The 26,172-nt window shown below is 34.6% G+C and overlaps 1 protein-coding gene across 2 annotated transcripts in view; it reads right to left on the reverse strand.

Moving 5' to 3' along the window:
* Positions 1 to 1,357: 1,357 nt before the first annotated feature.
* Positions 1,358 to 26,172, reverse strand: part of LOC114312366 (symplekin) — a 52,066-nt gene continuing 27,251 nt past the window's right edge. The window contains exons 13-27 of one of the 2 annotated variants that reach the window (XM_028258601.2): positions 25,487 to 25,534; positions 25,183 to 25,329; positions 23,887 to 24,051; positions 23,681 to 23,743; positions 20,427 to 20,537; positions 20,205 to 20,288; positions 20,063 to 20,110; positions 16,926 to 17,000; positions 16,200 to 16,295; positions 15,574 to 15,654; positions 15,425 to 15,496; positions 6,046 to 6,090; positions 5,816 to 5,899; positions 5,614 to 5,717; positions 1,358 to 2,121 (exon numbers count right to left, since the gene is read on the reverse strand). In XM_028258601.2, the coding sequence (XP_028114402.2) occupies positions 2,004 to 2,121; positions 5,614 to 5,717; positions 5,816 to 5,899; positions 6,046 to 6,090; positions 15,425 to 15,496; positions 15,574 to 15,654; positions 16,200 to 16,295; positions 16,926 to 17,000; positions 20,063 to 20,110; positions 20,205 to 20,288; positions 20,427 to 20,537; positions 23,681 to 23,743; positions 23,887 to 24,051; positions 25,183 to 25,329; positions 25,487 to 25,534 (1,341 nt within the window). In that variant the 3' untranslated portion in view covers positions 1,358 to 2,003. The remainder of the gene's footprint in view (positions 2,122 to 5,613; positions 5,718 to 5,815; positions 5,900 to 6,045; positions 6,091 to 15,424; positions 15,497 to 15,573; positions 15,655 to 16,199; positions 16,296 to 16,925; positions 17,001 to 20,062; positions 20,111 to 20,204; positions 20,289 to 20,426; positions 20,538 to 23,680; positions 23,744 to 23,886; positions 24,052 to 25,182; positions 25,330 to 25,486; positions 25,535 to 26,172) is intronic. The other variant, XM_082874117.1, reaches the window with a different exon arrangement.

Below are 26,172 nucleotides of genomic sequence, written 5' to 3' on the forward strand. Positions count from 1 at the left end.
AGACGAGCTAAACCTGTCATGAATGAGATAATTTCCATAAACTTAGGCAATGCATGGTCTAGATCGTATCCTTGTTATCTTCAAAGGAATGTGACAGTTTGGTCGCTTTTTTAAAAGAATTCAAAAATGTTTTTACATGATCCTATGAAGACATGCATGGAATCGATTCTTAGATTGTACAACATAAAATCCCCCTAGACCCTGAAGTTAAACTTATGAAGCAGAAGTTAAAAAGAATCAGCCCTAATCGGGCGCTTAAAATAAAGGAGGAAGTAACAAAAAAAATCAATATCGGATTCTTAATAGTGTCAAAATATCTGACATGGCCAGCCAACATAGTTCTGATCCCTAAGAGAGATGGCAAAATTAGAGTTTGCGTTGGTTTCAGAGATTTGAATAAGGCTAGTCCGAAGAATGATTTTCACTATCGCACATTGATAAGTTAGTAGACTTCACAGCAGGACATGCCTTCTTTAAACAAATATTTTTACATCATTTTTTCAAAAATGATTTATTTTTAAAAAAATTTGCTAGTCAATTTTTGATAAATTAATTCTCACTCATTACCTTTTCAACATCTTAATATTTTCAAATAAGTATCTTAATAAAAAATCATAAATGACACTTTTATTGAATCAAAAATTTTCTTTTAAGCAATAAAATATTTTTATTTCAAGTTTCAACCAAACACTGAAAAACAAAAATAAAAACTTTTTTTTTTGGGCGGGATAAAATCAATTTAGAAGAAAATTATTTTTTTGTGTAATTGGAAACAAACAGACCCTGAGTTTAAAAGCAAAAGAAATATGAAACATTTTACTCAATCTACGTTTGTATATTCGGTGATTCCATAGGCAAAATGACTTATTCAGGGGGTGGTTTTAAGAATTCAAGTCACATTGGATGTAGGCACAAGAACTTCCTAGCCTATTCCTTTACCATATCAAGGGATCCTCAGGCATGGACGCATTGGGCTTTTTCATCAAGTGATATATGTCAGTTAGTCCATAATTTTTCTGTCAAATGACTCCCCGTGCTCTGATTCATTATTATTATTTGGATTTGATCGACTATTTGGATTTGATCGATGAGCACTTCCATAATAGCTAAAATTTGAGTCTTGTTCATCCGATCTAGGCCTAAGTATAAGAATCAACATCGGGACAACCTGCTACTCGTATTGGTGTTTGGCAACACACAGGTACACCGGATGCAAAATAGTGAGTAGGCGCAAAAACATCCACAAATTAATCACACGAATTCCTGGTCCTTCAAGTTCCAAGAAAATCTACTGAACTGAACTACCTTAAAAATGTTTTAAGAGACTTTTTTCACAAACAAGAAAAATGCACAAAAATGAGATAATAGTTTTGCTTTTATTCCTTTCTGAGAGGTTGTGGACCTCAGTAAAGAAAAAAAGGTTTCTATATCACTGTAATAGAACCCTAATTAATAGATGCAATTTTGGATACAATGATCTTGTGAGAGCATAAAATTACTACTGATATATCACCCATTCTACTGCATTCAGTCACCCATCAAACTTACAAAAATCCCCTGCAAAACCCAAACACAATTGCCGGACCTTTTCCAACTACGCTTTTAGCCAAAGCTACCTACCTATTGTGAACACAACACGGTTATTCGACATGCCCAAAACTACGTCGGAGGTGATCAGAAAAACTAAATATAAAAAAAATTGAAAGGAGACTGAAAAGAAGAAACTATGGTACATCCCACGAGCAGCAGTTAACTGGGAAAATTTTCAGGCGGCGATTCCTGGCCTCAAAACCTTTTTCCCACTTGTCGCACTCCCAGTGGTCAGCATGGTAAAACATCTTCAGACACAATCATCTGGTTTATGAGCGACCAATTTGAGATTACTTTCGATTACTTTCTGGGTTATGGAACCATGGGAGGGGAAGGAATCTGAATCCTCGATGGCATGAGTAATATAAAAGCGTGTAGTTATGACAATTTCTCGATTACCAAGGCTTCAGATATCATGTCAGTGTCGCACCATGAACTGAAGAACCTGTGTCTGAAGCATGCAAAGAAGCTGGGGCATGCGGTTGCTGCATATGTGATTCATTTGCAAGGCCAAGAAATATCAGAGTTGACCTGCCAAAATACAACCTTGTTAAATTCATTGAATACAAAGACAAGGACTTGAGTTCACCTGTCCCATGCCCAAGAAAAAAAGAACATCCAAATTGGGAATTACAGGACATTTTGACATCAAAAAATACCCTCCATTAAGAACTTAATAATGTTAAGTCTGTTGGAGAAGTAATGGACATGGGGGGGAACCAAATAAATTTTAACTATTGAAATCAGGACCTATAATCCGATTACTTGACTGTTTAGTAGTGTTTTTGTTTTCAAAATTTTTGAAAACTAGAATCAAAAGCACACTTGGTTAACTATTTTTGTTGCCAGAAATCAGTTTGAAAAAGTTTGGGGAAAAAAAAAAAAGAAAAAAAAAGAGAGAACAAAAAATGTGTTCATTTTTTCCCAAATAAAGTTTCCATTCTCTCCCTCCTCCCTACTGGGCAACCCCCAGCCACTCTAGCCACTCCTTCCGCCCACTTTCCCACTGACCCGAACATGTTTTCTTACTTCTGTTTTATTTTTCAAGAAAACATAAGAGTGTACCAAACATGTTATTTGTTTTTGTTTTTAGCACAAACGGGGAAAAAAAAGTTCTTTTTTGTGAGTAAAAAACTGAAAACTGGCAACATACCAAACACTAGTTATTAACATTATTCCAGTCAAAAGAGAACCCACTAAACTCCTACTTGCCAAGGTCTACATAAAATTCTGTGCACATATAATTGAAAGAAAAAGGATACTTATTTTGCTCAAATGCAGCCACACTATCATAATGCGATTATGATCCATCACAATTTGTAATAACACCAGCAACCAAATTTTGAATTTAGGATTTTGTTCACAATTACATATATTAAAACTTTTAATTTCCACATGAGACTTCAATGTATTACAACTTCCATCCACAACCTCCTACAATCAAATTGACATCTTAACATTCTTGAGCATTTCTTTATATTTAAACATATATCACAGATTGTATATATTGTTTGAGTGTTCCCACACAGACAGATGATAAAAAAACTTGAGTTCAACTATCATCATGAGGAAATCCCTGGCAGTATTGAAAGTTCAAACATGTTGATCTGGGTCATCAAACTGAAGGGTGTGCAAATGCTGTATATTTAAAAACATATGTGATAACCCAAAAAGTCAGACCTAGCTAACTTTCGAGCTACTTACTATTTTCAGTAGAATGGTGATCTTAACTGCTCTATCTCGGTAAGAAATTCAATCCATCTCTACATAAGAAAGAGCCCAAAATTTACAATTCGAAGGCACTCCATTAGAGAGGTCAATACCAACACCAATAAGTTTCAATGGGAAATTTAGTCAAACGTCTCTTAACATAATTGTGTAGTATTAAAAGGACATGTGAAATTTTTTAATGTATAGAACCCTTTAAAATTTATTTTTCATGGATTAAGGACATAAAAAACATATGCCTTTTTACTTTAGGCAATCTTGCCCCTTTTATCTTCCGTCACTTCTCTTTTCTCATTTCAACCATCAACAAGTTCACAATTTCAGAACTTTCTCGTCGAAATCTATCAAATAAGATACAAGTTCACAATTTCTACAAGATTTCAAGAGATGGTTCCACAATTGAGTTATGGAAATTCAATGATTGCTATATTTCGAGCCTTGTTTGTGGTATTTCGATGATTGTTTGGATCGAAACTTACGATTACACCGTAGAAATTCAAGGTAGTTTAGATTGGATGACATCAAGAGTTTGATATGTATTTCGTTTGTTTCTTCAAATGAAAAGTGAACAATTGTTGAAGGTTTTTTCAGGTGAGATTGAAGATCGAACAATGTGTATTTGCATTTGTTATGATTATTTTTTACTGAATCAGAACGAAAAATGGTTTTTTGTTTGTCATTAGGTTAATTTATTTGGTTTGCTCTGGGGAATATGTGGCTTATGTTTTGTTTGTTGATGCTCTGTTTAAAAGTAACGGTAAAATTTATTCTAGTTTGCTATTGCAATATTTAATTTGTTTGTTTGTTGATACTTTATTCATTCTAGTTTTACTCTGTTAACATTCTCATTTCATTATTTTAAAGTTTTTTATTCAACATTTCTATTTGTGGAAGTAACAATTATAGTGGCTATGATGTTTAGTGATAGTGATGGTGATGGTATTTCACTATTTAAATGCTAAAATTTCACAATAAAATTTGTTGTGAAACAGAGTAAAATTTTATTGCTGACATTAGTTTCGACAGTACAAATTTTATTATTTTTTTAGAATTTCATGGCCAACTATTTGATAGATTTCGATGAGAAAATTCTAAAAATACAAGGTTGTTTCGTTTCATAACTTAGAATCCACTTTTCAGAAAATTGAAGCTTTTTGTTTTCTGTGTTTTTTTTATTTTACTGAATTTTTTTAATTTTTAGATACACCTAACATAAATACACTTAAAAAGTATAATATTTGTGAAAAAAATCTTTAAAAAATTCACTAAATACCAAAAATACAAAAATTTAGCATATTTTTCGTATTCTTGTGTATTTATTGATTTTTTTAAAAATATTTTTTTACAAATATTTTAGTTGTTAAATACATCTAATTAAGGGGAATCTAAAAAAGTAAAAAATTTGCTTAAAATTTTAAAAATATTCACTAAAAACAAAAAAACACGAAAAATAAAAAAACTCAATTTCTAGAAAATTGAATGCATAAAATTGAAACCAAACACAATGAATTTTATTAAAAACTGACGTCTAAATCAAAAGTTCATTTTACAGTTTTAAATATAAAGTTAGTCACTAAGGATATTTTGATAATAGTGGTGTGTGTTGTCCTTTTCAAGGCAATTTTTTTGCAATTGTTCTTAATGCATGAAAGTTTTGTTATGAGGGAGCTTTGACCAAATTTCCCAGTTTTGATCTTCCCTAAAAATTAATGAAGGGCTTTGTAGTAACAATAAAACCATCCCAAAAATAAATAAATAAATAAAATTATTCAACCTATGTGAAACAAGGAGAGAGAGACAGAGAAAAAAAAAAGAGTCAAGAACTCCTAAACCTTCTATTAATACATTGGGGGTGTTTCAGAAGAGTGTTGGGCTTAAAATAGCAGACTAAGAGACAAAATAGGCTAAAATAGCCAACAAGACAAATGTCACATCTAACCCATAATCATTTCATTTGTTCCCTCACAACTATCAAATCAACTACAAAAAAAAAAAAAAGACCAACCAACTTCCCAAACACAACTATTTTAGCAATGCTAAAATAGCCAAAAAACCAAATAGTCAACTAAAATAGTCAATTTTCCAAACAAGGCCATTATAAGTACGTACAAACTATTTCAAAGAGACTTGCTCATTTCTGTAATTCCACTAAATTAACAATAAGGGTTTGATTTTGCCTTCCTGTAAACAGGAATCAGAGTGTTGTGCTGGAAAAATACGACAACTAATAAGATGAAGGATGGGGAGTTCCTTTGACACAAGGTGAGTGATTGATCAAGGACAAGAAAACTGTACCTAGGTAGTGAAGTCCTTATTCTAGGTTGGCTGGCATAAGCAGCAAGGGGACCTCTGAGGTTAGCATACTTGTTGAGAGCACTTTCAAGCTGTGGTGGTGGTAACTGCAAGCCACAAATAGGTGGAAAAAGCTGTAAAAATAAAAAAATAAAAAAATAAAAGAAAGCAGAATGTGAAGCATGTATGAGTGAAGTGTATCTACCTGTAACAATACGCGGAAAGAATGTGGTTGTGTCTGAGAGACACATTTTAGGAACCCAACCCATAATTTTGGCATTCTCCAAATCTACATCCAATTTGTACAAAAGGAATCAGTTTCTTCTCTTATAGCCGCACAAGCAATCAGTAATCGCTGCTCGTGAAACCACTAGGTCAAAATTTTATAAACAACAAAAAAAAAAAAAAAAGAGAGCAATTCAATTTCAGTAATACCTGTTTACTCACGAGCTTGGAAAGTATTTCCATGACAAAATCAACCTGGATTTTTTGAAAAAAAAAAAAATGGACTGTTATAATGGAACCTAACAACCAAACATTTCCTGTGATTATATATCTTCCAAATCATCTACACTAAGAATCCGTCCTTCCCTTCCAAAAGGCAATTTTAGTAAATAATCAAATATAATGCTTGGGCCAAAAACTATGACTAAGTTCCTGCTGGAAATTTGTGTTAATGTATATAATAAGATAGTGGCATGTATATAATATGATAGTGGTGTTGGTGGCAGATAGTGGCATGTATAGAATATGATAGTGGTGTTGGTGGCAGATAGTGGCATGTATATAATATGATAGTGGTAGATAGTGGTAATATATAATATGTAAGTGGCATATAATGGGTTATAATGATGTTTGTAATATCTCCTATATAAGGAGTGTCATTTGGTCTTGTAAGATAAGAAGTTTTGAATATAACAGAAATATATTCCTTCTTCCTCATATTTTCGGAGTTCTTCTTCCTCATATTTTCTAAGTAATATTCCTTCTTCCTCATATTTTCGGAATTCTTCTTCCTCATATTTTCTAAGTAATATTCCTTCTTCCTCATATTTTCGGAGTTCTTCTTCCTCATATTTTCCAAGTTGGTATCAGAGCAACAAAAAACACAGCAGCCCTAAAACCGTCATAGCCATGTCGGAAGTCACGTCCGAAACCACTTCAACCCCTGCCGCTGCCATTCCAGTGAAAACGTCCAACTCTCACTCTGTCCAAATCACCACCATCCGCCTAAATGGTGATAATTTTCTCCGCTGGTCACAATCTGTCCGGATGTATATCCGTGGGCAAGGAAAGATCGGTTACATCACTGGTGACAAGAAGGCTCCTGCTGTTAATGATCCGCTGTTCGACAGTTGGGACGCTGAAAACTCCATGGTTATGACATGGTTGGTCAATTCCATGGAGGAGGATATAAGCTCTAATTACATGTGCTATACTACTGCACAAGAATTGTGGGATAATGTTAGTCAAATGTATTCTGACCTAGGAAATCAATCTCAAGTTTTCGAATTAACTTTGAAGTTGGGAGAGATTCGTCAAGGAGATGATTCCGTCACCAAATATTTCAATTCGTTGAAAAGGTTGTGGCAGGATCTTGACATCTTCAACACATACGAATGGAAATCGGTTGACGACTGCAACCACCACAAGAAAACTGTGGAAGACAGCCGTATTTACAAGTTTCTTGCCGGCCTCAACATTGAGTTCGATGAAGTGCGAGGAAGAATTATTGGCAGACCTCCTCTCCCATCCATTGGCGAAGTATTTGCCGAAGTCAGAAGGGAAGAGAGCCGAAGGAGCGTCATGCTTAAGAAAAAAGATACTGGTGAATCAATTGAAATTTCTGCTTTAATTAGCGATGCTGCGGCCAACAAGGCTGCAAATTACCAGCGCAGGTTTGATGATAAGCCACGGGTCTGGTGTGATTTTTGCAACAAGCCTCGCCATACACGCGAAACGTGTTGGAAGATCCATGGCAAACCTGTCAACTGGAAAAGCAGCAAACAAGGAGAGAAGAATCGTGGCTTTCCTACCGCTAATGAAGCCAATTCAGGTCCCTTCAACAAAGAGCAGATTGATCAACTCTTAAAGCTGATAAAATCCAACTCCTCATCCGGTACTCCTAGTGTTTTGTTGGCACAAACAGGTAGAAATCCTAAAGCCTTCTCTTGCCTAAACTTCTCTCCGTGGATCATAGATTCCGGTGCCTCCGATCACATGACTAGTTTTTCCCATTTATTTAGTACCTATTTCCCTTGTTCTGGTCAATGCAAAATCAGAATAGCCGATGGTAGTTTTTCACCTATTGCAGGAAAAGGATTTATTAAACTAACTGAGAAAATTAATCTCAATGCTGTTCTTCACGTCCCCAACTTAGCCTGTAACCTTTTGTCTGTCAGTAAACTATCTAAGGATTCTAATTGTCGTGTTACATTTTTTGAATCCCATCGTGAATTTCAGGACCAGAACTCGGGGATGATGATTGGGCGTGCTAGGATGCTTGAATGTCTTTACTACTTTGATGAAGTACCTGTTAGTAATAAAAAAGCTCAGAGCTTTAATAGTACTAGTTCAATCTCTGTTCGAGAAAAAATAATGCTATGGCACTATAGGTTAGGACATCCTAATTTTCTTTATCTGAAACATTTATTTCCAGAATTATTTAAAGGGATTGATTGTTCTTCTTTTCATTGTGAAAGTTGCATTTTTGCAAAATTTCATCGCTCTATTTATTTGCCAAAACCTTACCAGGCTTCCAAACCTTTTTATTTGATTCATAGTGATGTTTGGGGCCCTTCTAAAATCACTACTCTTTCTGGTAAAAGATGGTTTGTTACATTTATTGATGACCATACCCGCTTATGTTGGATTTATTTGATGAATAAAAAATCTGACGTGAAAAATTTATTCACAAATTTTTACAATATGATTGAAAACCAATTTCAAACCAAAATTAGTATTTTACATTCTGATAATGGAACAGAATATTTCAATGAGCAGTTGGGTGAGTTTTTGGAAAAAAATGGGATTTTTCATCAATCTACATGTCGGGATACCCCTCAACAAAATGGCATTGCAGAACGAAAAAATAAACATCTACTTGAAGTAGCACGTGCTATAATGTTTTACATGCATGTTCCTAAATATTTATGGGGTGAAGCAATTTTAACAGCCTCTTATTTGATAAACAAGATGCCTACAAAGGTGTTAACATACAAAACACCTTTTGATTGTCTCAAAACTTTTTTTCCTGACACGAGGTTGTTTTCTGATTTACCCGCCAAAGTTTTTGAATGTACTGCCTATGTTCATGTTCCCAGTCAATTTCGTTCAAAACTTGACGCCCGTGCTATAAAATGTGTTTTTTTGGGTTATTCCTCAAACAAAAAGGGGTATAAGTGTTTCGATCCTCAAACCAAGAAATTTCATGTGAGTATGGATGTGTCATTTGTGGAAACAAAATCCTATTTCCCCAACACTTCTCTTCAGGGGGAGACAAGTGGAGTAGAAGACCGTTTTTGAAATATTTCTATCCCGCTCCCCAATGTCATTTATCCTACACAAAAACCACATCTGTCTGATAATGATCACTTAGGAGAACCAAGTTCTATGGTGCCTAGTCAAGAAGATTCTTGTTTAGGGGGAGAAGTACTACAAAATGATCTAAATCCTGAGCTTCAGGTTTATACTAGGAAGCGATTTCATCTGAGGAATAAGGACCCGAATGTCCATCCTAATGACCCGAATGTCCACCCGAGTTCTGGCATCGAAATTTTAGGTAATCCTATTCCTTCTATTTCCGACCTTGATGTTCCTATAGCAATTAGGAAAGGTGTCCGAAATTGCATGAAACATCCTATTGCAAATTACCTCTCCTATCAAAGACTGTCTAAAAACCATAGAGCTTTCACATCTAGGATTTCACACTTGTTTGTTCCAAGGAATATACAGGAAGCATTGGATGATCCGAATTGGAAATTAGCAGTCATGGAGGAGATGAATGCTTTAAGGAGAAGTGGTACTTGGGAGATAGTTGATCTACCCAAAGACAAGAAAACAGTTGGGTGTAAATGGGTGTTTACGATAAAATGTAACGCAGATGGAAGCGTTGAGAGATACAAGGCGAGACTGGTGGCTAAAGGCTTCACTCAAACTTATGGGATCGACTATCAGGAGACGTTTGCTCCTGTTGCTAAAATAAATTCCATCAGAGTACTGTTATCTCTTGCAGTAAATTCAGATTGGCCTTTACATCAACTTGACAAATGCATTTCTCAATAGTGATCTTGAAGAGGAGGTGTTCATGAGCCTACCGCCGGGATTTGAGCAGAGACTTGGAAGCGACAGAGTATGCAGAATGAACAAATCATTATACGGACTCAAACAATCACCAAGAGCGTGGTTTGAACGCTTTGGGAAGGCAGTTATCAGTGTGGCTTCTCACAGAGTCAAGCAGATCACACAATATTTTATAAACATTCAAAAAACAGTAAAATTGCAATTTTGATTGTTTATATTGATGACATCATTTTAACTGGTAATGATAAAGCAGAGTTAGCAGCCCTCAAAGAGAAACTCGCAAAAGAATTTCACATTAAGGATCTAGGAGCCCTCAAGTATTTCCTCGGAATGGAATTTGCAAGATCCAAGGAAGGTATATTCGTTAATCAGAGAAAATATGTTCTTGATCTCCTTGGAGAAACAGGTATGCTTGGTTGTAAGATGGTGGAGACTCCGATCGAGCCTAACTTGAAGTTACAAGCTGCTAAGGCTGAAGAAGTCAAAGAGAGGGAACAATATCAGCGACTTGTAGGGAAATTGATTTACTTGTCTCATACGCGGCCTGATATTGCCTTTGCAGTCAGCATGGTAAGTCAGTTCATGCACTCACCAGGGGGCAGAGCACTTTGAGGCCGTTTATAAGATCTTAAGATATTTGAAAGGAACTCCAGGGAGAGGCTTACTGTTCAAGAAACATGGACATCTTCAAGTTGAAGTATACACAGATGCAGACTGGGCAGGAAGTGTTACAGACAGGAGATCAACATCCGGATACTGCTCCTTTGTAGGTGGGAACCTAGTTACATGGCGGAGTAAAAAACAGAATGTGGTAGCTAGAAGTAATGCAGAAGCAGAGTTCAGAGCTGTTGCCCATGGAATCTGTGAAGTAATGTGGATTAAAAGAATTCTTGAAGAATTAAAGCTTTCTCACCCGACACCTATGAAGGTCTATTGTGACAACAAAGCAGCTATATCTATAGCTCATAATCCAGTTCTACATGATCGCACAAAACATATAGAAGTGGATAAACATTTCATCAAGGAGAAAATCAATGCTGGCATAATCTGTATGACCTACCTTCCAACAGGTGAACAATTAGCTGATGTGCTAACAAAGGGACTACACAAGAAGCAATTTGATAAGCTGACTAGCAAGCTGGCTATGGAAGATATCTTTAAACCAGCTTGAGGGGGAGTGCTGAAAATTTGTGTTAATGTATATAATAAGATAGTGGCATGTATATAATATGATAGTGGTGTTGGTGGCAGATAGTGGCATGTATAGAATATGATAGTGGTGTTGGTGGCAGATAGTGGCATGTATATAATATGATAGTGGTAGATAGTGGTAATATATAATATGTAAGTGGCATATAATGGGTTATAATGATGTTTGTAATATCTCCTATATAAGGAGTGTCATTTGGTCTTGTAAGATAAGAAGTTTTGAATATAACAGAAATATATTCCTTCTTCCTCATATTTTCGAAGTTCTTCTTCCTCATATTTTCTAAGTAATATTCCTTCTTCCTCATATTTTCGGAGTTCTTCTTCCTCATATTTTCTAAGTGTTCCTCTCTGTGCAATTCTTGTTAAAAAAACAAGCACGACTTTTATAAACTATGACAAAGTTCCTCTACATATAATTTAACCAAATAATGAGATACTTCATATTGTTGTAAGCCTTGACCTTCATTTTTTTCCATATAGTTCAACCACAGATTTAAAATTCTGGTTGGTAGTGGTAAAACAGTAGTTAAAATTGTTACATGGTCTTGGATAGAACTCAAATCCAAAAACTAGTTGCTCAAGCGAGGGCACCCTCATATACTACATAGTCCTTTCGTACCTAAGCAATGTAGGCCTTCACTTCACCCTCCCTCATGTACAACGTACGTGCTCACTCGATAGCACTAGCCACAAGTAGGCCAATGACACACCCTATCCATCCTAAGATACTTCGACTCTAATACCATGTTATATAGTCTTAGGTAGAACTCAACCCTAAAAAACTATTTATTGAGGTGATGCACTCTCATGCTCATGCACTGAAAATTAATTTTGTACTCATGCGATGTGGGATTTCACTTCACAAAAATAGCATATTAATACATCAACCCCGACATACATTTATTCTTTTTTTTTTCCCCCCCTCTTCTAGGGCTTTGATTAACAGTGGAAAGACATCATTCTCGGACATTCTTTGACGAAAACTTAATAAAAACATGAAGTTTTTCTTGGTTATTAACTTACTGCAGGATGTGATGCCATTAATTGGCAATATATATTTTTTTTCCTTTTTCCGGCAACCACATCGTGATATTAATTGGGATCAAGGTTTTAAAAAGCAGCCGCAACCGTTGCGTAACGCCGTTATGTAACGGTTTTAGTGGTTACCGCCATCCGTTACGGCCGCTTTTGCGGTGTGATTGAGATTCACAAGTGTGTAGGTCGTAGCGACTGCCATAGCGGTCGTAACGGTGCCGTAACGGCCTGTTACGCACCGTTACGTAACAGCCTGTTACACACCGTTACATAACGGTTCCGAACTGCTTCTTTTGAAAAAAATTAAAAAAAAGAGCTGAAAATAGGGGAAGAGGGATAGAGAGAAGAGGGAAGTAAGAGATAGAGAAAGGGAAGATGAAGAACATGTTATTGATTTGTTGAAACTATAAGACCTATGCTATTCTACTCCGTTGCTATCACTCAACTATTTTGTTTGTGTGTGTCTATCTATATATTGTTTGAAAATAATAATAATAAGTGTAGTCATTATCTATTTGGCTTGATTAAAAATATATATATATATTTAAACTCTTATTTATTCTCTTACTTTTGTCATTGTTTATCTTATATATAATAGTTAGTAATTAATTTTTTTGTAAAATATCTAGAAAACATAACACCTATAATTATATATTAATACATATTTTACACATGTCAATTTTTTTTTTATTAGTTTATTTTATTTTTATTTACACGTTATCCAAAAAGAGAATGAATAAACACACAAAAAAATAATAATAATTCTTTATAATTTATTTTTTAATTTTTATATGATTATATTAGCATGTATAATTTATTTTTTAAAACTATTCAAGTTAAAATTTGCACATGCTTCTACAAGTATAATAATTAAAAAAATAATTTTATACATCTAAGTCCAATAAATTGTTTTTTGCCACAAGCGTAATATGGATTTATAACATATAAAGTCATTAATAATTAAAACCAAATGTAAAAAACTCAGTTTATAGTGATTTAAAAATATGAAATATATTAGATCAGACTAAAAAATTTATAAAAATTGATCAATATTTATTTTAAAACCCAATAAATATGATTATGGAAAAAAAAAATATGCGTATCAGTAAGTTTTTTTCAAATTGTGCGAAAAATAAAAAAATTCACAGTTCCGATTACCGCAACTGTTATGCTATGGCCTTTACACCCCGCACCCGCAACCGCAACCGCGCCACCGCCACCGTTACGGCGACCGCAAGCGCTTTTTAGAACCTTAATTCTCATTCACCTATCACATCAAATTTTTTTTTGAACAAATCTATCACATCGACTTGTTGATGTGTTTTCTAGCATATCTTTTGGGGACACTTTTAGTCATTTGAATCTTTACTTATTTTGACAACAAGAATCTTTTAATTAACTAGCAGTAGATGGTATTCGCCATTTCAAAATCAATGTTGGAGAAAATTGAAGCGTATATTAACCTACTGCTAAAAAGACCCCAACTTACGTATGAGCTGCTTGTAAGTAGAGCTACAAATGAATAGAGTCATTCGTGAACAGACTCAAGCTCGGCTCAGTAAGAGCTCGTTCGAACTCGGTTCGTTAATTTCTTTTTGCGTTCGAGCTCGAGCTTGAGCTCATTAAAATTTTAATAAACAAGTCCAAACATACTAAAGCTCGGCTCGATAGTTGGCTCATTGAATATTTATTATTTATTTATTAAATAATGTAAAAATATGTTTAACAAATAAAATAAATGTGTTATTTATATATTTAAAAAATGTAAATGTAAATAGTAGCCAACAATAGTGGTGGTAGATATTATAAAATTTGGACTTTTTTTTATTATGTTTATATATATTGTATATATAATTGTATAATTAAATTTTAATTGTAACTTTAGTCTCATATGCAACTATGAATTTATAAATTTTTTGGCTCGATAAGTCTCATGAACAAGCTCGAGCTCGAGCTCGAGTCAAGCTCCAGCCAACTCGGCTCGAGCTCAGTTCGTTAAATTTTTATTGAGTTCGAGCTCAAACTCGTTAAAATCTTAATAAACAAGCCCAAACATACTAAAGTTCAGCTCGGCTAGGCTCGTTTGCAGCCCTACTTGTAAGTTGCAACTAAATACTACATCTTATTCGACCCGTATTTGACTTCACATGTTAACCAAATTTTTTGTCTGAAATTATAGTTCTGGTAATTAGATTTTTATCTAACATCAAGTACTAGATTCATAGCACCAGCTGCAGTATAAAACAAATACTAATTCTGTATTCCTTTATTGGAATCCCTATTGAAAACTAAATTAGTAAGATGAACAAAAACTTATCCATCAAACAAACTGAAACAAAATACAATTCAATCAAATTAAATGCATCTTTAGCAGTCCCCCTGCCTGAGGGTTTGGCTAGAAGAAAATCACAGTCCAATAAATGCACATGATGTTATAACCTAAGAACCACAGATATAGACACAAGACGCAACCAAACACGTCTACACAACAATATTAAAAAAATTAAGAACACGACACATGGAGGACACACACAAGTTAAACATATATAGTTTACATTTATTAGAAGTCATATTAATGAATATATCATTCAAAGGTAATAACAAATGAGTCATTTAACACTAATTTCTATAAATCTACATTTTTTTTTAAACTTTGTATTGTAAGTTATTTTGCTCAAAATTATATTTAGTTTTATGTGTTTTAATGATGGATGGGTATTTCCCCCAAGTCTCTGAAGAGTGTCTAGGTCTTTAAAAAAAAGTAACAGGACATGTTTGGACAAGTGTTCGACATGTCTCGGGAAGTGTGTGATGAGTCGGTGTCAGACATAGACACAACACAGCACGGACACACCACTTTATTAGAAGTGTCCATGCTTCTTCGTTTATAACTACGCCAAGTTCACCACGCTGAAGTACACATCCCCATTTTGTTCTTACTTATTTCCATTTCATCAGAATCAAGAAATAAGTACAAGACTTGCAATTTTAGACAAATAAACACAATTTGGACAAAGAGAAACAATGTAAACCGCTGAACAATATGTCAGAGCAAACCATTCTCCCAGTTAGGTATTAACAGTATGCTAAAGTACTGTCCTAACATACTGCTCTGAGTGACCTCAACTTAATATAGATTATCTTTTAAGAGAGTTACTTTGAATACTACAAGAATAAAATAAGTCTATGAAACCAACACAAGCTCACTGCATGCACAGACATTGCTAATTAAAAATTGAGTTTAATCACCAAGAGCTGTAATTACCAGTGAGGGAAAAGCATCAATTGCTTGAATCACTGTCCTCATGAAGAGCAGAGGTAGAGGGGTTTGGTCAACCTGCAAAATCAAACAATTAAAACACATAACATAATATCCAGAAGTTTCCAATTTGTGCAAGGATAACTTTAGCATACCATCTGGTTCAAGGCCTTTGCCAAGACCTGCTGTGTGAAAACTGTGCGCTGCTCAAAGCAAGCAGTGCAAGCGTCTGTAATCTGAAAAGAAATAACAGAGAAACATAAACATACATTTCAATGGGTAATTGCACTGAAAATTTGGGGATTGAGCACTTGGGGGCCTATTAAAACAATCAAGAAGATGACATGGCCACTGCTAGATGTGATACAAATGTGCACCATCTAACTCACATTTAGTATGGTAAGTAGATCCCAACTAGCTAACTCCAAGTGGTCCGTAAAAGGCTTTGATGAGTTGAGTTGTTTAAGGTCCAATGTGATGCATATTAAAAAATCTGAAGATTCTGAACCTTCTAAACTTGACTAATGTAGTACTCTTCCCCATTTATTGGTTGAGACATATTTCCTCATATAACTAGTGATATTAGTTATAAAACTACAATCAAGTAAAATTTTAGCAACTTAAGATTTCCACTTTGGAAGATACATTAAGACAAGAGGAGGCATCCCCACGTTGAGAGCAATATCGATACATGTGTTTTCCATAACATCTTTAGAATATAATAGATTTAAAAACCAATGCTTCCAATATGAATGAAACTACCAAAAGATTGAATACATGCCTTTTTAAGTGCAAGGCCATCTTTCTCAGGAGTAATGTCATGGATTGCAACCAAAACTTCTGCTGGTGTCAATGCTGGGCCTGTATGTGCTGAACCCTGCCAGAACTCACTATAAACACTCAGCAATTTTCTTGAGTTTCAAGCAACAACTAAATATTTGTCTCAATTAGCATTCAAATTCAAGATTTTTGCTGCAAAGCAAAAAAGTACCTAGGTTATGTGACTTATGTCAACATTTAAACAGAATTCGTGCTCTCTTTTTAGAAGTAGAAACAAAAATAGTTGAAGTCAGTATAAATATAGAACTACAATTTGAGTGAACAAAGGAGTTCAACAAACAACCTCAGCTTTGCATCTACCAAAACATTCTCTAAACATATAATCAATTAACAAAATAAAATTTCCAATAAATATATATATAAATATAATATGTTGAGCAGTTATGGCACAAACAATTCCACGTCAATAAGCATTTTCTTCTCCACAGCAATTACAGTGGTTGAATATCCTTGAAAGTTAGTTGTCTCCTATATATTTTTACCATCCACAACTCAATTTAATTAAATGTTTAGTTTCAAAAGAATATCACAGCGGTCCCAAATTTTCATCAAGAATAGAATGAATAACAGACAGTGAAAGCTCGTTCAATCAAGCACACAAAGGGACAAGCACCAGACACAAACCTTAAACATGACAGGTAAATAAATAGATGGCATTGATTCCTACCCGGAGTATATGAGCAAGTGCTGCCTGAAACTTATCCAGTGGAAGGTCGACAAGCCGAGGGAAAATTGGTAAAACCTGATACCATAAGATGATTAAATAATACAGATATTAAGTAGTTTACAAAGAGTCAACAACAATACAAAGTTTAAAATTTTAGTTACTTTCAGCTGTGGAGAAAAAATACAGGGTAATACTTATGAAACACATTAAGCAATTAAAGAAATGCTGCATAGTAGATTAAAAGAGAGAAGAAATTTATAGTGAATCAGCGTAAACATTGAGATGGCGTTCTATTCCATTAGGAGCCTCTACTTTATTCCTTAGGACTCCAAATTGCCTAGTTAGCAAGGTTTTAAAAAGCGGCCGCAACCGTTACGTAACGCCGTTACGTAACGATTTTGGCAGTTACCGCCACCCGTTACGGCCGCTTTTGCAGTGTGATTGAGATTCACAGGTGTGTCGGCCGTAGCGGCTGCCGTAGCGGTCGTAACAGTGCCGTAACAGGCGTAACGGCCTGTTACGCACCGTTACATAACAGTTTCAAACTGTTTCTTTCGAAAAAACACAAAAAAAAAAAAACTGAAAATGGGAGAAGAGGGATAGAGAGAAGAGGGAAGATAAAGAGAGAAAATGGAGGAGCAAGAGATAGAGAGAGAGAAGAGGGAAGATGAAGAACATGTTATTGATTTGTTAAAACTGTAAGACCTATGCTATTCTATTCAGCTGCTATCACTAAATCATTTTATTTGTGTGTGTCTATCTATATATTGTTTGAAAATAATAATAACAATAAGTGTGGTCATTATCTATTTGGCTTGGTTAAAATATATATATATATATATATTTAAGCTCTGATTTATTCTTTTACTTTTATCATTGTTTATCTTATATATAATAGTTAGTGATTGATTTTTTATATAATATAAAGTCATTAATTATTAAAATAAAATGTAAAAAATTCAATTTATAGTTATTTAAATATATGAAATATATTGCATCATACTTAAAATTTACAAAAATTGATCAATATTTATTTTTAATCCAATAAATATGATCATGGAAAAAAAATATGCATATCGGTAAGTTTTTTTCAAATTGTGCAAAAAATAAAACAATTCACGGTTCCGGTTACCGCAACCGTTACACTACGGCCTTTACACCCCGCAACCGCAACCGCGTCACCGCCACCGTTACGGCGACCGCAACCGCTTTTCAGAACCTTGCTAGTTAGAGAAAGTTCCTGGATATATGCGTGTGTGTGTGTGTGAGTTTACATCATTTACTACTATGAGTTTTAAATCTGTGAGCATGGACACAGACAGAGACACGAAGTCGCAACATTTCTCTAATAACTACAAGGTCACATTGAATGTATATATTAAATCCAAATAAAAAACTAACATTATTTAAATCGAATTGGGGACCAAAAAAAATACACAAATAACAATAACATTATCAATATATCAACCCAAAAAAAAAAAAAACACTAGATAAACCAAAAGAAGATCATCCTACACGTGTCGGACATTAATGAGTGATGCTAGATCAAGCGTGTTTCATAGTTTAGCACAATAAGTATCTAGTCAACAATCATTGGAGGTCATTGCAAGACTATAAAGGTTATTGAATGTCATGGACATGAGACATAACAACAACATTTCGAGTTTCCTCACTTTCTTCTTCCCAGTTCATAATATTTTACAATTTAACAATTTAGATCTAATGGTTGTTATGCGGTAGGGTATTCTCGTATTATTTTCTTCTTGATTATTTATTTGAGAGTGTCCTCAGGGGGTCCAGAACGTGTTCCAATGTATTTGTAATTCATTCAGACACTTTTTATGAGTTCGACATGTGTTCGAGTGTGTCTATGTCACAGACGTGATTGACACTGATATGTAGGTCTAGGAGAGATGTTTGTACTTCCTAGCCATTGGGGAGCTGGACATGTAATTGTATTGATAATTCAGACAGTTATGTAAGAACTTCTTGGTGGTATTTTGGTCATCATGCTTTCATTTTTAAAGATTTGTCATTTTTAAGCGAGTCATGTGACTGCTTAGAGGCAGATTAGTCATTTTATTCTCTTTCATTTCACTGAAAAGAATAATGGCTTATATTAGATTTAAATAAAGGACTAAGGGCATGTTTGATTAGTAGGATTATAGCATAGGATTGGAATTGTTAGTCCATGGACTCACAATCCCATGTTTGATTACAAATTTTATTAACCGAATTACATGTACGGCGAACATTCAATCTAATAAAATTAGCGAATTTTTAATATTGAGAGGGGTTGAGGATTATAATTTCAAGTATGAATGAAAAAAAAAATGAAAAATGAATACATAATAAATAGTTATATCACTAATTTAATTGGATAACTAATCCTACACTAATTCATGAGATTATTAATCCTTTCACTATAATCCCGTTAATCAAACAAGGCCTAAGATCCTATTTTTGTTAGGGAAACACCAGAATGTTTTTAAAGGGTCATTCCAGCTTGAATTCAGGTTTTGGACCATCATTTATGATATTACAAACTACTATATCAGTTTTCCCCCTATCCCTTTGTATTGGTATTGAGACACAAGTTTTTAAATAATGAGTAGGAAGGGAATAAGTCAAAATGGAGTTGGGACACATTGTTCATATGGAAGAAATTAGATGGAGGCAGAAGGCAAGGGATTCATGACAGGAATATTCAGTTCTTTCACAAATTGACCAACACCCATAGGACACAAAACTATGTAAGAGTTTAGAAATTAATGGGGTGGAGAGGAGGGAGGGGATTAAGAGCAAAGTGATTCAGTTTTATGAGAGGCTTTATGCTGAGACCAATGATAAAAGGCCTCGTCTTGATGACTTGGCCTAGAGAGGCAGTTTACTGAAGAGGAAGTCATGGGAGTCTTGGAAGACTAATGGGGATAAGGCACCAGGCCTAGACAAGTTGACAATGCATTCCATTTGGCCTCTTAGAGCTTTGTCAGGGGGTACATTATAGCGCTGTACCATCACTTTAATGAGTCCGGGTGTTTTAAGAAAAAGCTCAATACCTTGTTTATATATGAGAAAATATAACAATTATGACTAGCAAAAACTACACATAGAAGGAAGAAAAATGTGAAGTGTACCTCAGTTTTGGACAAGGATGACAGCATTGGAATAAGAATCGTAGCATCCTGCAAGAAAAAAAATTCCATATAAAGACCAAAATAGCAAGAAAAAAATTAACAACAATGAACATAGAACATCAAAATTTGTCAATAGCAAAACCTTTAGTTTAGTTTCATATAAGTGTTTAACAGTGGCAATCAGATCAGCAGTAGGTGTTGTCCCTTCAGACAAAATATGTAGCACCTTGCAGGAAAACAAAAAGACCAGTATCAGCATTGCTTATGACCAGAAAATTTAAGAAGAAAAACAAAAGACTGCCAATTTTCAAACATTTTCTTTTCATATCTTCAACAATCATAAAGTCTAGAAAAAGGAACCTACCTGTGTCAGAAGATTTTCACTTCCCTGTGGTGGATCAGATATAATACGGAGCAATTCAGAATATGCGGACCCTAGGGCCCTCATAAGAATAGGAATGTGGCGATGGATGGCCTGCATCATCTCCAAAGGTTCAGAGCAATTACATGTAGCCCAAGAGAATTACAATGAAAATGAAGAAACAAATAAAAAATTAGCCGCAAGAGGCTTGTTCCTGGTAAAGAGAGTGCTCTACTTTCCCATGAACAGATCATGAGGCCAATCTGAACTGTCAATCTATACTTTCTCATATAAACTACAGCCACTGACATTCATACTGAAGGAGAAAAGGCAAAATTTTCAGGACACTGCAGTGAAAGTGCTGATAGCCCATAGTGGCAAACCAATGCAACCTTGGAACCCAGTAACTGCAGTATGTTCACCGAAATTGAACACCGGTCTATAGAGTCAATCCAAGAACTAGCCAAAGCCTTACACACCACAAATTTACACATCGTAGATACTCATCTATATCAATTTTACCCAAGAAAATTTGCCCCAATCCAGATTTTTTAAAATGTCTGGATGATAATTATGAATCTCTCTTCTTTTCTTCTTTTTTTTTGTGGCACAGTCAAGTTGACAGGAAAACAGAACTCTAAAAACAAACTGACTTCAAGTTTGTTTTCTGTTAGCATGGCATGGGTTATTTCAGCGCCATAGCGCCTGGTACTTGCACATTAGCTCAAGGCATTAACCTGTTATTACCCAAAAAAGCAAGGTCACCATAAGTGTCATTCAACAAATAACCATCTTTTGGCTAACCTAGCCTCCTCCATCCCTGAGAGTAAATGAATAAGAAAGTATGTGTCTACATTTGTTGATGCACTTTGGTGACTAGTGAAGGGAATGAACCCACGGGGCCAACATTGCCACTAGGGTTGCTCATCTTATTCTAGGGTAGCACTCTCTATGGAAAGATGAGTGGTTGTGCTTCACTAGCCAAATCCATGAACCTACAGCTCGATCTACTAGCTCTCTCTTCGATCCTTCTAACCTTTGCTTTGCCCTCGTTTATGAACCCTTGGAAAAACTTTTTTAAAAAAAAAGTACTCACGAGAAAGCAAGCTACCCTCAAAACCTTGAATTAATACCCAGGCCGAAACGAATAGAAAATTCCTTCCAGGATAACATCTGATTGAATCCAATCGGAATGTTGCCTACTATGAATTCCTTCCCAGAGACTGGAGTTGATCAATGGTTATTGCTCTTAGTCACTAGACCGATTCCTATCTATGGTCAATTTTATTGATCAGCCCTGGAAAACTCCTACATCCACTGAATCCCGAAAGGGACTGAAACTATTCTAAATAACAGAATTACGATGGGAAAAGATGGGCATTGACAGATCTGTCTTGACTAGCTGTCATCCGGCTGGACAAGAAGAGTTTTGCTGGGGCTGTGAAGCTGGATCACATTTTTGATTGCTCGGCTCACTTCATATTCCATTATAGCCACGCTCAGGTTTCTAACAAGCCAGTTGAAGAACTCCAACACCTCTTGTTAAGGAATTGGGGAGCCCACAAGCACACAGGAACACTGACCCAATTCGTTGGGGAGAAACTTCAAAGTCCACATAGTTAACACTAGGGCCTAACATGCATTATTTGGAACTCATACTCACTTAAAAGGTTAAGCTCATAAGTGGAGAGCCCATCTAACGTATATATATATTTATTTTTATTTGATAAATAGCCCATCTAATGTATATTAAAACCCATCTCTTTTACTCTTTATCCAATGTAAGACTCTACCTTTACATATGCTCCAACACCTCTTCCTCTTGCTTGTGTTGCATATGCTGGTTTTGTTGCTTAATGGGGGTGTTTGGAGTAGCTGTTAAAACATATTATAGACTATGACTTAACGGATTATAAATTATAACATTAATCAGAAGAAGTTACTCTGTTTGGTGTAGCTACTGAGTTATAGATTTAAGTTGCTGAGTAATGTTTGGTAAATAAACTGTAAAATAGCTTTTTGATGTGTAAATGTCCTTTTTACTCCTATTAATTGTAAATTGAAATAGCCTTTCATAGTTGTAAATTGAATTAACTTTTATTTTTTGCTATTCACTATTAGTCCACATTTTTCATAAATAAATAAATAAAAATAATCCATAGTCCATTTGGGTCTTTTTCTATTTTCAAATAAATAAATAACGAAGGGTATAATCGTAAATTAACATGCCCACAACAAAAACTGATAATCAGAAGCAGGAGTAGACAACTTCTCAGAATCAGCTTTTTTGAGTTAAAATAAGTTACTGGAATCATAACCTATTTCAAATAAATTTAACCAAATAGTTCAAAATAGTTTTTCCAATGCTAGAATCTATAAGTTGGCCAAAATAAGCCACACCAAACACCCCCAATATCATTATGATTCCATGTTACTAGAAAAACCTAATTCCCAAGTGAATTCCTTTTTATTACACACGTTTCAAAACATGGTACACTTTCGTTCCAAAACAGTAAACTTAACAATCTGAAATGATCTCAAAAGTTTCTTCCAATATATTTCCGTAGGATGAAAAAACAACTAAAAGCTAAGATGATGAAAGTTTTGACAAGACAAGACGTCAAAAATGGACCATAATGCTCATATAGAAATGTGTTGCTAATTTGGAAAAATTACTACATTTTATTGGATGTCTAATTGTTAAAAGAAAATTATTCCAAAAGTATCTTAAATTATTATAGTATAATCTATACAAGTTTACTCCTATCAATACCACATTTTAAAGCATGTGGCATACCATGTTCCCGTTCCCGTTCCATGTACCGAAACGATCCGCGTTCCAGATAACATAGTTTTGATTTAGACAATGAGTCTACAACTAAATTTTACAGTCGGCCAGACTACCCCTCGTCAGTTCTGGGGGACAAAGGAGGTTCGGTTAGATGAAAGATGGCTAACAGTTCAATCTGTCAAGTCCAATAACAAACCGACTCAGGGACAGGTTGGCTCGCTTTGGTCTTAGGTCAAACCAACATAGAATGCACCCGGTGCTCTACAAATTACAAAGGTTCCCTGGTACAGAATTTGTCACATATGCAGGTTCACAGAACCCACTCAAATCTGTCCATCTCAGCTTTTATTTTAACGTTACTGATCTACAAAGCATAATATTCTAGAATGTATAAACAGGCTACTTGAAGCATTTTTTTATTAACTTTTACAATCATATGAATCAATACAACAAAATAGAAATGAACCTGCTTAACAGCCTTTGGAGCTCGTGCATAATTATCAAATACAAGTTGAAGTTGACTAGGTTTCTGCAAAAAACAAACAATGGCCGCACAGGGGGGAGGGGGAGAGAGAGAGAGAGATTAAATGAGTTCCAAACAGTAAGGACAAAAAAAAAAACACAGAAACAACTTAATCATATTCTTTCTCAGTAACAGAGCAGAGTCAAAACCTTTGTACATAAAGCAAAAAACAAAGAAATAAGGCGTTGCGCTTCAGCAAATGAAACTGAGGAATCAGTTTGGGAGTCAGATTGTGCACCCTTCAAGGAGTCATTTTCAGATGTTCCAGGCTCTGAAAATTGAGAACCACTAACAGATGTCTCCTGGCTTCCTCTCTGAAAATAATTTGATGAAACAAATAAATGAACAAAAATAGATTGAAGATTATTAGATTTTAGTAAAATTAGCAGTTTAATAATAACAGATAGTTCTAGTAAAGGTATGCCTACTAATTAAATTTGAATTTCAAGGAAACTACATAACAAAAAAAGATTTGCAGGTTACAAACCAAAAGTTCAGCTAACGTAGAAGAGTTGGACAAACTCTGGTTACTGTTTATGTACAAACAGCAACAGATATATATTAATATTCTTTGTTTTGATTAGTTATTTATTCATTTCTGACATTACAGGCAAAAGGAACCCCAATCCCAGACTCATCTTGTCTCAAGAAAGGGTTATCAGCAAAGCACCAAAATATGCATCTGGCCAAAACGCATATTTGGTCATTAGTTAAGCAACAAGGTATTCATGAACAGTATCTTGAAAATACCATGCATAAGCTCAAATTTACAACTGTGACATGAGTGAGGAATCCTAAATTAAGAATAAATTTACAAGAAAAATGGATTTAAAGGAGCAAAAAATTAATGATTCCTAACAGCATACCCATGGTATATCTTGAAAATTGAAATCATAAAGGAATAATGGAAGTTGATTTGGGGAACATTTTTTCTTCTCTTCTTTTTCTTTTTTTTCTTTTTTTTTTTTGGCTTGCAGCAGCACAAACAAATTTGAAAGGTTTCAGTTTCGCAGACCACAATTTTAAAAAGCAGATGCTTCGAGTAGAAGAACACTAATAGTAGAGAGAAAGAAAGACTACCATTAAAAAAAGGGATAAAAATAGCTTCGTTCTATTACTATAGTTTATACATCTTACAACCAAATAGCCAGTAAAGTTGTTCACACATGAAATACCAAAAAAACAACTGCCAAAGGGTACAAATCATCTACCAAATCTTGAGTCTACAGATGCCTTCTCAATGCAACATAAATATCTTTCCAAGTCCCATCACATTACAGTGATGTAACTACAGAAGCCTTAAAAAACATACCTCTCAGCACCCATAGCATTACCATGATGAAACTTTTTCACATTAATCATGCCTCAGCTTTTTGACATTTAAAAATCAAGGAGGAAAGAATAAAAGAATGTGATTGGATATACAAGAAACATATGCCACATACCTCCCCTTCTGTTCTTTGTTCAGTGAACACAGATTGTGAAAGCTCTACATCAGAAACACGCTGATCAACAGCTGACAACAACATATTTGTCGCGAATCTCTCAATATCTTCTGAAATGTGGTTAAGGGAATAGAGTTTATTTGCTACCTGCCAAACAAATTGCCACACAAGTTTCAGAAGTTATTAGCACACAAAAGACAATATAATCAGTGCTTCCCAAGACCAAAACTAATTATTTGTTTCAACAGCTTGAAAAACCCATTAGACAATTCCTAAATTGCTAAGAAGTCAATAGTCCTCATACCAGTCGGATAGCTTTTGCACGAATTTCATCTTGTGAATGAACAGCACACTGCCATTAACAAAACCATAAATAAGTAAAAAAACACAACAAGGTAATAAGTAAAATACACAAATCTTCAATGTGAAAGCATTAACCATTTTTCAAATAGGTTTGCCACTTTACACATACGACGGACCAATCATTATTTTATTTGACAAAATCAATAAACCCTGGGACAAACTATATATGAAGAGCATTTGCAAATATGCTTTTATACCAAAAACAAGGTAATAAACATTAAAAATAATCAGATTAAACAATTATCAAACAATAAAATGGTCAAGATCTACTATTTAGAGTACATAAAAATAATTTGTTTCTACAAAGATTTGCACCATTACATGAAAGTGAACAATTCATACAATTCATGAAAAGCATGTATAATTGACAATTTGACACAAAAAAAAAAAAAAAGAAATTACACCCCATTATCACAACCAAAGTATTTAATCAAACAGAGGAAAAAGATAAAGGAAACACTATGTATGTAACAACTCAATTGTCACCAAAGATTGAGTTTCAACTTTCAGGTATCTAGCCCTAAGGTATTGCTGACCACCATTCTATTGCATTATATGATTACATCACATACTTGACAAAAGTTCTTCCAGTGTGGTGGTCATTCACTTCATTTTTTCTCAATATTA

The sequence above is a fragment of the Camellia sinensis genome, chromosome 6, assembly GCF_055761805.1.
Source record: "Camellia sinensis isolate YWXY chromosome 6, ASM5576180v1, whole genome shotgun sequence".
Taxonomy (NCBI): Eukaryota; Viridiplantae; Streptophyta; class Magnoliopsida; order Ericales; family Theaceae; genus Camellia; species Camellia sinensis.